Genomic DNA, 12958 nt, shown 5'->3' with positions numbered 1-12958 from the left:
TCCCAGTGTCTCTTTATGGGACAAGCTTCCTACAGTGAAAATAGCTTTTGTGTGCTAGTGACATAGATGTATATAGTGTATAGATATGCTACCATTAAATCTCTACATGTTCTACTTTCATATACCCTGCACCCTCCCTTGTGGGTCACAAGGCGTAGCAAGAGGTGGTCTATTAATATTTTAAAGGGAGGTTTGCACTTGTCAAAAAGTCACAGTGTCTGTTTTGTACCATTACAGTCAGGCTACTATAGTAGCCCTGAACCCATGTTTGCACTGCCACTAAAGCGGATGGCACAATTGGTGCTACTGTCCACTAGATTTGGCATTTAACATCCACGCCCAGCATACTTTTTATACCATATACTATGGAGTTAAAGGCAAGTTAAAAATATCAATTAGGGAGGGCGTGGCCAAGCGGTTCGACATGGTGGACACGTTTTAGAAAAGTTCCGATGGCCTGCTTTTCAATCCTTTAATTAGCCTCTGCCATCAGCTAATTCTTGCCCCCAGCTGACCCCCCCCCGAAACCCCTTTGTGCGCCTGTTAAGACCTAGACCCTCCTGTGGCCCTGTGAAGAGGAGGTAATGACGGGATAGATCCTTGGCCCGGGCCGCATTCAGCGCACAGCTGCTTTTTCATCACGCAGTTTTTGTACGGGAACCTACCCACACCCGCCGGACGGCGTGGAGGAGAGTGCTGCTGCTGGAGTAGACTGTGCCCCATTCTGATCTCACCACGATTCTTGCAGAGTGCCCCTACACCTGAACTACACGACGCAGTGGTGGTGTACCTTGGCAGTAGCACCCATTAAGATGGTGTGGAGTCGCCTGTATGCAGAGGTGGCCGGCCTAGGTCCCAGTGCGGCTTGTGTGTAGGTTGGCTCTGCGCCGGCTTCCTTGCCTATTATATAGAGGAACATTGTTTGGATCCATTGCTTACTGTGGAGGGTCCTTTCCTTCTTCCACCCCTCTGGTTCTATTACCATCACGGGCACTGATTTGTGTGCAACATACGTTTTGCTGCCTTCTACAGGACTATGCTGGCGCTGCGGAAACTTACCCACCGTCACTAATCACGACTCATGAAAAACCACCGAGCGCCAAACAGAGCACCCTTGATCGCTACGCCGGCGCTGGGGTACACTCGGCGGATCGGACGAGTCAGAGCTCTATGGGTCAAGACAATGCTGCATTGATGGCAGCCATAACGCAGTCACGAGACACGCTGGAGGCCAAAATCGGGGCAGTTGGGTCAGATGTGATGCTGATCCGCCAAGATCTCCGCAAAGCAGTGGATAGAATAACAGAAGCCGAAACACGGATATGAACCACGGAAGACACGGTTGCATCCCCCCATAAGAAGGTGTCCTCTTTGGAATCCATCACTAAGGGCCTTGCACTCAATGCGGAGTGTGCAGAAGGCAGAGCACGGAGGAACAACCTTCGCTTTGTGGGTTTTCCCGAGGGCTGCGACGATAATAATATGGAACGATTCCTCACTGCGTGGATTAGGAGCTGGATCCCTCAGACGTCTCTATCGAACGGTTTCATCATTGAAACACGCACATCGCGCTCTGCTACAAAAGCCTCTGCCGGATCCCAGGCCTCGACATAATAGCTAGGTTCCTCAATTTTCACGACCGAGATGCGATCCTCACACAGGCCAAGTTGGCGGGCAAATTCAGTTCAACCATCACATCCTCATCTTTCCTGACTACAGCACGCTGGTGCAACAACGCCAGCAAGCGTCTGCAGCTGCCTAAGCTCGACTGCGAGATCTCAAGCTCCAATATGCACTGCTCTTTCCAGCCCGGCTGCATGTCATTTATGAATCGCGTACACTTTTCTTCGATACTCCTGAAGAGGTTTTCACCTGGACAGATGAAAGACAGAAACTCAAACCAAACACCCCGTCGCGCTTTGACATCGGAGTCGTCCTCTGGGGAAGCTACGCGGCGGCCTGTCAAGCCTAAAGAAAAAGTGAACCAAAGATCGCGTTCGTGACATCGCTCATACTCTCAGGGCGCTTCCAGCTCCCGGGTGGATGGAGACCCTCGAGATTCATTGCCGACACATTCTGGAGACTGAGGGGCCCCCAACAATATCCCTACGCAAACCAGACTGGCTGGTGAACTCTTCTTTATTTTCCATATGTTATATTCTTATCCAGATTGTGTTCTAGTCGTATTGGGGCCTGAAAACATATTCAATCTTTTTGCTGATGTCACTGAGCATGGGCCTATGTGAGGCCATCCGCCCCTCTATCTTTCTCAGTATCTGAGGATATATTGTTTGTTTGGGGACCGTACTATGGGGAACTGTTGGTGTGGAGCTGTACCTTGCCCCCGTTGTGGCAGTGGTGGGATGCCCACCGTGACAGATTCTTCTGCTGATTGGAGGTATTGGGTGGGGTGGGTGTTGGAGAGGTTGGGTTTTTTGGATTATTTAATGTTTTTTGGCACTGCCATTAGGTCCCTCTCCATATGTGTTTCAGTTTGCCAATGTAACCCACTTTGTTAGGTTCCTTTTTCTGTGCCGCTGCCTTCTATGCCACAGGAATTAGCGGGAGGCGGGAATAGAGAGCTCAGAGTCCTTAGCTGGAATGTCAATGGTCTGCTCAACAAGATTAAATATGGGGCCGTGCTGTGCCAAGCAAAAGCAACACAGGACGGATGTCCTCTTCCTACAGGAGACCCACTTACCGGGCACTAAGATGCCCTGCTTGGGACGATTTGGCTTTGCTTACACATATCATGCTGGTTTCACTAGAGGCTCCCGAGGGTTGCGATCCTTATACATCGCAGTGGCCCCTTCGTCCATAGCCGAACGTGGTCAGATCCAAAAGGCTGGTTCCTCATGATATACGGGACACTCTATGGGAAACCCATTGTTCTAGGTAATGTATATGCCCCCCTTCCCCTCTCTTGTGGTCCCTAGTCGAAAAATTGACGATGCTCTGGACTGACCTCCCATCAGTATCGACTCTAGTTGGGGGGGGGGGGGGTGGGGGGGGGGGATTGGAATGATGTTATGTCCCCGTCACTAGATAGGTGGCGCGCGGTGGTCCAAGTTACTGAGACTTCGGACACCTAATTATTGCCCCTATTTTAGGGCTTGGGGTGGGTTGACTCGTGGAGGACTGAACACCCCGACAAAAGGGCGTACACCTATTTTTCCGGAGCCCATGCATCCTTCTCCCGCTTAGATTCCATTTTTCTCTCTAGTGCACATACAGACCGGCTGACCGAGGCTAAGATCCTCCCCAGAGGCCTGTCTGACCATTCACCGGTGTCCATTCTCCTATACTTGGACCCTAGGCGCTCCCAATTCCGATGGCGTTTGTAGCCATGGCTCTTGCGAGATACTAACTATAGGACACATATTCATCAATTGTTAACAGACTATTTATTGTTTAACACAGACTCAGTGGAATCTCGAGTCACACTCTGGGAGGCGATGAAGCCCACTCTCAGAGGAGCAGATATTGGCTTCTGTGCTGCACAACGCAGACAGCTACTAAAAATCGAGGCCCAATGGCTCGACCTAGAGCGCGCTAGCAGGGACACAATGGGACAAGCTGCGCGTAGGCAACTACTACATGTTCCATGGACATAAGCCAGTAAACTTCTCAACAAAGCCTGATTCTAATGGCTTGCCACCCGGAGCCAGATATACCAATGGGGAGACAAATCCAGTGCCCTATTGCATCGCCTGTGTCAACAGACGTTGCGCCATCAGACGCTCCCAAGTATACGGGGTCCCGATGGGATGGCTCCCATGGACCTGTCTGCTATTGCGGACAGCTTTGCTTTGTATTTTGCGGATCTGTATGCCCCCCATGAGGTACTGCCTGGGGACCTCATACAGAAATTTACTGAGGACTTTCCTCCCTGGGCGTTGTCCGTTACAGCGTGGGAGGCGCTGGACGCCCCCCTGTCGGTGGCTTATCTGCTGCTTGCACTACTTGATATGCGAGCCGGTTAGGCACCTGGCCCGAATGTCTACACTTGTGAGTTCTACCAGAAATATCACAGCTCTTAAAGCCTTACCTGGCGGCACTGGAGGCTTCCTGGGAGAGTGGTGGTCTTCCACCAGATTGGCGACATGCGGAGATCGTCGTTTTCTTGAAGCCGGGCCGTCCATTGGAACACTATTCATCTGATCGCCCGATCTCTTTGCTCAATGTGGAGGTTAAGCTTCTGGCTAAGGTGATTGCAAACCGCCTAGTCCCATACATTACAAAGCTGTCCACCCGGATCAGGCAGGATTTATGCTGAAACGTGCTACACGTCACAATATTAGACATGCCCATAATGCTATTGCTGCTGTTAGTAAACTTGGTACCCCTGCCATGCTCCTCTTGGCAGCCATGTACAAGGCCTTTGATTCTCTCAGCCGGACGTATCAGTTTGCCTTGCTCAATTGTCTGAATATTGGGCCCCGATTGCCAAGACTTATCTGCCTCAGTCGGAGTGGCCGACTCAGTTTCCAGGAGTTTCCCCATCGGGCGGGGGGCGCGCCATGGTTGCCCGCTCTCCCCTTATCTTTTTGCTCTTGCTATGGAGCCGCTTGCGGCTTGGATTCGTATAGACGAGCAGCTGCGCGGTTTCGAATGGGCGTCGGGCTTATCTGACCACATAGCACTCTAAGCGGATGATGTTTTATTCTTCCTCACAGACCTTAACCTGTCTGGTCCACGCCTTCTCCGCATTATGCAGATCTTTGGCAAGACATCTGGCCTCTATGTGAACCGAGGAAAGTCCTTTTTGTGGCCACTGCAGTGTGGGGATCGGCTGGGTGACTGGTTGCAAGAAGTGGTGGTGGTTCCAGACGGCTTTAAGTATCTGGGAGTTTATCTCTCCTCCTCTCAGGCATTGGAATGGAGCAAAAACCAAGCCCCATATGAACACAACTTGGTGACCAGACACGGGTGTGGTCTCATTTACCCTTATCTCTCTTTGGTAGGTCTGCTACTTTCAAAATGATCTCCCCGACTCATCTCCTCTATCAATTCCAGAATCACTTCTATCTGATACAACTAACATGGTTCTGCCAATTGAATGCTATTCTGTCCCATTTTCTCTGGGGGGGTGGTGCATCGAGAGTGGCCCTGTGGAACTGCTTCCAATCTACCCACTACAGTGGCGGTAGCCACTCCTGACGTTCAGGCATACTACATGGCCTCTCACCTACTCGTCCTCAATACCTGGTGGTATGGCAACCGCGAAGATCTGGCCTATGCTGTAGAACGCTGGCTGCTGGGAGACTATGCTCTCCACATGGTTCTGTATTCAGTTGCGCTGCTTTGAGGGCTTCCACCCGCTACAGTCACGGTCTTTAAGATTTGGAAGTCGGCACTCCGACAGAGGAGTTGGTGAGGGAGACTCACTAGGGAAACTCCACTATGTAGCAATGGACAACTACCACAGCTGACGCAATTGTCCGGCTTTCGGGGCTGGGAGGCCATTGGGATAGATACGGAGGGGGCAGTTATGGGCGGATGTACTCTCAAGTCCTTTCTTGCCCTACAAGCAGAATATAACATGCCCTGCATGCAATTCTACCGCTATCTCCAGTTCCGGCACACCTTTACCCCATACATATCTCATCTGACCGAGATTCCTGAATTCAACCCCATTGAGGCGAAGGTTTTCATGGGTGCCCTGGGGGACCATAAAAAAACTAGAATATATCGCACACTTATCAACAATACCCCTACTACCCTGCACAAAACTAGAGAGACATGGCAGCAGGATCTAGGTCCACTAGAAGATGATTGAGTTGAGGCTCTAGAATCCCCGTGCAGCGCAGCAATCGCGGCCCGTCTGCGTCTTATTCAACTTAAATATTTACACAAAGCTTATTTTACGAGACAAGTTGTGGCGTACTGGGCTCCTCGCGTTCCCACATTGCCTACGCTGTAAGTCCATGGAAGGTACCTTCCTGCATACTGTCTGGTCTTGTCCAACACTGTCGAGATTCTGGATGGGGTTGTTCAGGTGCCTGTCTGAGGTACTGGGGAGGGACAATGCATCCTCACCACGGTTAGCCATGCTACATATCACGGAGGACATCAAGGGGGTGGGGGAGGAATAGATACAAGCGCCACCTCCTATTTCTGGGTCTTACACTGACAAAACGAGATATCGCCCGGGTCTGGAAAGACGAGTCTCCGCCGTCGCTTGGGGTGCGGAAAAGAGGTCTGGACTTCTGTATGGGCCTGGAACTTCCGGTCTTTGAAGCGAGGGGATGCCCCCGTAAACACTACACAATTTGGAAAGGTTGGGCTGACTACAGGGACTTATATCTGGAACCTCCTCCACCCCCCACCCCTGTCTCACATTGATGAACAGTTGTTATGACATTTGTGTAGTGCTCTTATTCAATGTGAATGTGAGTGGCAAACGCTCTCTCTTTATTCAGGATGGTTATATACTTCTTAACCAAAGGCAATGTGACACAGTTATTTTTCATTTTCTTTTCTTTGTTTTCCTTGCATTTTCTTTCCTGTTAATAAATCCTATGTTATTGATGGAAATGTTGACTCTCAGAAGTGTCACCTTCTTATGTACCTTGGGTGCTCTGTGCGATCCTTGTATTGGTTGTCAACAATAAAAATATGTTGTGAAAAAAAAATACAAATTAGGAGCACGCAAAAACACCGAGCCCAGCACATGATGAAGTCAGGGGTGACTGCTGAGAAACGGCAAATTTTAAAAAGATGGGTTTCCTACAAGTCTGCCTTACTAATTCACACCAAAGAAGAAATATGATCATTCTTTTAGATGGGCAGCTCACATATCCAGAAGATTACTTTCCAAACTTTTAGGGTTGTTTTGAGTTTAATGTTCCTAACGTTTATAAAAATCTTGAACTTTGTAACCTAATAACTTATTGGATGGTCAGTAATACTGCTTCTTTTCAATCGTACATAGTTCTCTTATGGAAGAAGTTGCTGCTTGGATTCAAGTACAGTACAAGGCTTTTCTTGCTTTTAGAATTTCTACCCTGCAGTGTCCTGGTGGTCCTTATCGGTTTTGTGAGCTCAATTTGCTTTCCATTCCTTTGCCAAATGATGAAAACAATGCTAAAACATGAAGTTCGTGAGTAGATCCACTTCTGAGAAGCTTAGATTTTTTTCAAATGTTTTCTTTAAACATGGTTTCTAGCCACTTTTGAATATTCCTTCAACTTTTACTTAACTTTGTCATTAGGGAATAGATATGTTTCATCAACTCAAAAGAGTCTGCAGCAATCTTTTAAGGCGACACATGAATCAAGACAGATTTTTCAAGTTGTTGAATTCAACCTCACGTCATCTATCAACTATTACATTTAAAATGTTTTTGGCTAGTCACTAAGTCTTCCCCGACTGAACCTGCAGAATATTATTTTACATAATGTGGTTATAACTTTTCCTTAAAACAAGGGCCGTTCAAAAGTCAATATGGCTCAGATATAATTGGTGGAGTGATAGGCCGATGTATTCCAACTAAAATGGGTTACCATATGCATAGGATGAAGTTAATTAATGGACACACCAGTTACTTTAATCAGATAAAAGAATAAATGATAAACAGTTAGTGGGAAAGAGGCAATGTTAGTTCTTAATTTACTTTAGGCATTTTGTATAGAGTAAACATAACTCTAAGGTGCCACTGAGGAAATGACAGAGCACCATCAGTGAGGCTTGGTTACGAGGTAGCACACATTCACTTGTGTGGCTAATGTTTTTGTGATTACATACATACATCAGGAGAAGTTCTAAAGTATTAGTAGGTTATTATTTAACAAGTGCCTCCTATTTCTAAAGGCAGTTTGCTTATGAGAACAGCATATCCATGTCAACACAAATGGGTACACAGGAGACAGTAAATAAATATGTATTACAACAAATGTTAATACAAAGATGCATCAAAAAAATCGATATAAAACTGTAGGAATGGAGGCAGTCCTGGCTGAGCTACTCCACGTGGCTGATGAGGACTGGATGCAGTCTTGGTATTGCACCTTGGTCGCTAAGAGACTGCTGTGTGAGCAGAGCACTTAGTTGATGGAATCGAACATCGGCTGCTGCTATCCAAGCAAGAAAGTTCTTCCGCGAAGAAGGGTACAAAAATAAGTCAGAAACGTGGGAGTTCTGTCAAACCCTTTCGGTTGAACTTCACCCGCAAATGAACACACTGAACGCACTAGGGTGTGACGTGAACAAACAGTGGTGGACAGTGTTGCAGAACTGTTATCTCCGCCTGTTCTCCATCACTGACCTGATCTGTCACGGGAGACTACTGGGGAAGATGCACTTGTGGAGTGCGCTGTGTTGCACACTGAGGGGCTCAAGTGAGGACGTCTACGAGATGACGGCCTTGATTTGCCCATGTTCACAATATAGGACGCGATTTTTTCTACATTTGAAAGCTTATGTTTTTGATAGAGAAATTGGAGTGCCCTTTTCTTTATGTGTTAAATTTGCACCTTAAATGTTCTTATTGCAGTCGAAAACTGTTTGAGGTCGCTGGTCTTCTGACCACATCAGCAAGTGTTCTTGAGGGGGCGGGGGGGGGGGGGGGGGGGAGATGTCTTGAAAGTTATGACAGTTTATAAAGATAAATTTAGTTTGAGTGATCTGTACTGGGGCTGTCCAGAGCCGTGACTAAGATCATGTAACCTTCAATTTTCCAGTGTCAACTACAAGTAGTCGAGGTCTGAACTGTGTTTTGGCTGCCGCAATTTTGAAACAAATCAATGAGCATTTCCTTCTTTTTCTTTTTTATTGTTTTTTAGGTTGAGTAAAGCTTACAGGGTCTCACAGCCCATCCATTCCTCACCACTAGTTAGCTTTATTTTCTCACACTTGTTTACTTTCTGTGTCCCAGATCGTCCATACTGTGCCTGTCTCCCCCTTAGAGCATAGCTTCATTCATCACTGTGCCATTATATATATATTTTTTGATGTTGTACAGCATCAGCAAATCCAATAGGAACCAAAGTTGTGACCTTCTGGCTTTGCCAAAGCTCGTTTTATTTATGTCAGTAGGTTTTGTGTAGCTCTATCTGGCTTTGTGTTATTTTTTGAGGCCATAGTTAATTGGTGTTTGAGAGTAGAGTCCTTGTGTACGGTGCACAGGTAAGTGGAAGAAATGGTAGACTGTATTCGTGGATAAGCACACATAGCAACTCAAATGCCCAGTCTACACCCCACTGGCATTTTGCTCTTCACAACATTATTAGTAGTTCATTAGCATAGGCACACTTTCCAGCATCCTTCTTTACCTACATTGCAACTAACAGAACAACCCAAGTGGAATTGATCCTTGAAAGTTTCTGCAATTTTTCATGAATATGCAGCATGCATCTTGTATCTTCCAGGTCTCCCTTAAAACCGGATTGTGTACCATCAGCTCTTTTTTTTTTACTAGAACAGGGCAGCATATGGCCTACCTATGTGTAACTAATAATGAAAATGTGAATTTGATTCAGAAGGTAAAGGCATCAACATTTTAAATTTGCAGTGATTACTTTCTGCATTTGGTAACATGAGACTTCGCCTTTACAATGTGAACCTCGGTGTGACCAAGCACTGGCAAATGTCAAACCGCAAACAAAGAGATCATGATTCACAACTGGCTGGATCTTGGTTTTAAGAAAACATGTTTTAATGATCAACTCATTTCCCACTGTATGGAAATTCAATTACAGTGAAAAGAAACGATTCCCAGAAAGGAACACAGTTTCTTTTACGTATACATCATACTTTCTGAATTGGAATTTACAGTAACTGTAGACCCACACACTTGATTTAAATGAACCATCAGCTAGTTCCAGACTGCGTGCAAAGTTGGTATAAAGAGGTTTATGTTCTGGTATCAACTGCATGAATTAAATCGTATTGCCTTTATCATGAACATATTTTATTTTGTGTGCGCCACAAGACAAATATATAAATCTACTTAAATATGATAATAGGTACTCACAGAAATATCATCAGTAAAATCGATTTCATCCAAATCTAGATATTCAGGGGCTTCCATGTTTCCGCTTTGCACATTTTGGGCACGTCAGAGTTGAAATAGGTACCTACGGAAGAAAGCATACATACATTTATTTTCATCATAGGTGCGTGGGCGCCCCCGGACCCTCAGTCAACCAATATTACCCCCTCCTCTAGCTACCATTTGAATGTTATTGGAATTGTTTGGCTACACAAGCATGTCTCTCTAATCGGTTTTCAGGAGACACAAAATATCCCTAGCCCACTGACTGCTCAAAGACAAATAAAATTATATTTATTTCCGATCTGGTCATAATTTATGCATGCACGTTTTTTTTTTTTGCATTACAGCTTATCATTGTTTTCTTTTATCTCAAGACTCAACATGGTCGGAGGGAAACATAACATACAATATATGCTAAAACAAATCGAGCAGTGACTTTTGGAAATTAAATAAAAATATAACCCGTCATTTCAAAGATGGGCCACCTTTTATCATGTCATTCATTATTTCTTCAACAGTACCTGGTGGGGCTTAGAGAGGCGGTATCAGAGCGGTTTGTAAGCTGAGGGGTAGAAGTAGACTGTAAGAAATAGAACTTTCTAAAGAAAGTCAACAAATAACACATTGAGCTCGGCCAGAGCAGGATACTCGAAAGAGTCTCTTACACACCTCTGGTTTGTGAAGAGAAAGAGTTGACTCAGGCACATTCAGACTCTCCACCCACCCAAACACCTTTGCCCTGTTTCCTCCCTTGTCACCCTTAAAGAGTATTCCTCCCATGGACATTTACCAGGATGATTGTTCATATCTTAGAACGAGCAGATTATGGATAGAATGCCTAGCTTCAAAAGGAGACCTTTGGCAAAATAGCTTATGTATTGTTTACTTTTTTTAGATAAATCGGGCTCTCGTAATGTACTTTGTTGTATTCCATTGTGGCATATTATTATAGAATGAACGGTTTGCATAAATAACGAGCAGGTTGGGGATCTGACTTGACAATTAAAGCTTTAGACTCATCTTCCAAATGGTGCGAAGGGTAGAAGGTTTTATAGTGAGGAAGCGTAAAAGCAAGTCAGTGAAAAGCGAATCTCGACAACGAGGATAAATGTGCACCTTGCACACGTTTAGGGAAAAGACACAGAAACTTAGAAAAAATGATGAGCCAGCACTGCAAAAGCGTGCTTGACTAGGTAGAAACGGTGGTCCCTTGTTAAAGTTCCTCGCCTTCGGCTCGGGCCTTTATTGCGGGAATGGGCCGTTAAAAGCCGGTAAAACCCTCTACGGCGGACTATAAGGCTATATTACTAACAAGAAACATTATGAAAGTTGCAGATAGCTTACGCATTGCTATTTGAATTCATTGCAGAGTGTTCTAACAAACACGAATTTGGAGCAAATCCTTAATGAAAAACAGTAGATGTCTGAAATTTACAGCATAAGTGCTTAATAGTATAAAGATTCTTTGTGTTCATAAACATTTTTTTTGAATGACGTTTAGTATTAATTTACACGTTGCTATTTCCTTGAAACAGTGGTAGTAGGCCATACTGGAAGTTGAACTTTTTTGTGTACCAATTACGGCCAACATTGCCAAACGTTTAAATATGAGCTGTGTGATTTATTTCATTATGCTTAAACTTTATTAGGAGTTTTGCTATACTAGAAGATGAAATGCTGAATCTAAACACCTTAAGATGTTTTCTCTATAGGCTGCATTATTTCCTAGCCTTGTGCAATGAACTTGATATGTTATCAAGTGTTGCTTTATTTGTTCATGGATCATGCGACATTCCTTGTCATAACAAAGACAGTTCTTTTCCCCTTGTGTGTGAATGGTGGGAAGTGGACTTTTCCCCCATATCCATAAAGAGTAACAAGTTGAACAAGCTCTTGGTCTATTAACCTGTGAGGATGGAAGGACATTGGTTACTCGTGACTTTTGTGGGAAAATATACAGGAGTAACAATTTGTACCTGGAAAGACGGAAGAACGATCATGGCGATCAGATCATTGTGGACCCACCACTGATGTCATGATGACAAATATGAACTCTTTCACCACAATGCACAGAAGGAGGAGACAGCTTTTTGATGAGATGCTTTGGCCGAGATGCTTTTTGCACTTTTGAGGAGGGCTTACATCTATGCTAAGGCTGCCTCTTGACCCTTTCCCTTTGACTCCTATCTACATGCTGAACTATCTTTATTATGCCCATTTGCTTTTTGACCTGTCTGGTGAACTTGCCTGTCGGGACGATTTGTAGCAGTCTGGCGGGATATCAGACTTGAACTTTCCCGATTTATGCTCCATTGCCCTTTGCCCCTTAGACTTTAACTAGATCCCTTTCCCAGTGCTTAGAGAACCTTCAAGAAAAAACACTTCTTGCCTTGTTGGGATAGAAATTGCATTGCAGAGTATAAAATCATCCTCTTACAGATTCTTTATAGAACACTTTAACCAAATATATTATTTTATATTTTGTAAAATGTTACTTGTATGCATCGATTTTGGGTCTTTAATACAATAACCAAATATTCTAAATGTACATGACTTATGGTGTCCAATGTTCTGTCCATATAAACTGTGCGGATTTTAAATGTATAATCAAGATAGTCATAGATTATTTTCAGACCATCAGGTTCTTTTGCTCTTGTTCTGTTTAGCCACGGCAGAGCTCTTAGTTTGCATGATTCTTGTTAGACTTAACTTCTTCAGGAGATTCGGTCTACCAACAGCCATACTACATTTCTAAAGCACGGTTTTGAGAGTGATTTACTTGAACCGGATTACTAATTTGTGAGTTGATTACCTATTAATGGTCATCATTCGGTAGCTGACAGTTGGATTGCCTGATTACTCACCTCTCACTACAACAGATAAAGGTTCGTCCGATGACCATTGCCTCTGAGGTGAAGTTTTGAGTCTGAAGTAAAATCCTACACCATGGTCATACTGGGAGAG

General features: G+C 44.8%; 1 protein-coding gene across 4 annotated transcripts in view; it reads right to left on the bottom strand.

Moving 5' to 3' along the window:
- Nucleotides 1–12958, bottom strand: part of SNCAIP (synuclein alpha interacting protein) — a 401816-nt gene that overhangs the window by 189563 nt on the left and 199295 nt on the right. For all 4 annotated transcript variants that reach the window (XM_078675567.1, XM_078675566.1, XM_078675568.1 and 1 more), the window contains one exon: nt 9974–10076. In XM_078675567.1, the coding sequence (XP_078531693.1) occupies nt 9974–10030 (57 nt within the window). In that variant the 5' untranslated portion in view covers nt 10031–10076. The remainder of the gene's footprint in view (nt 1–9973; nt 10077–12958) is intronic.

The sequence above is a fragment of the Lissotriton helveticus genome, chromosome 2_1 (assembly GCF_964261635.1).
Source record: "Lissotriton helveticus chromosome 2_1, aLisHel1.1, whole genome shotgun sequence".
In the NCBI taxonomy this organism is placed as follows: domain Eukaryota; kingdom Metazoa; phylum Chordata; class Amphibia; order Caudata; family Salamandridae; genus Lissotriton; species Lissotriton helveticus.
Note: the sequence above shows the minus strand (reverse complement) of the source record. Positions and strands in the feature narration are given on the sequence as shown.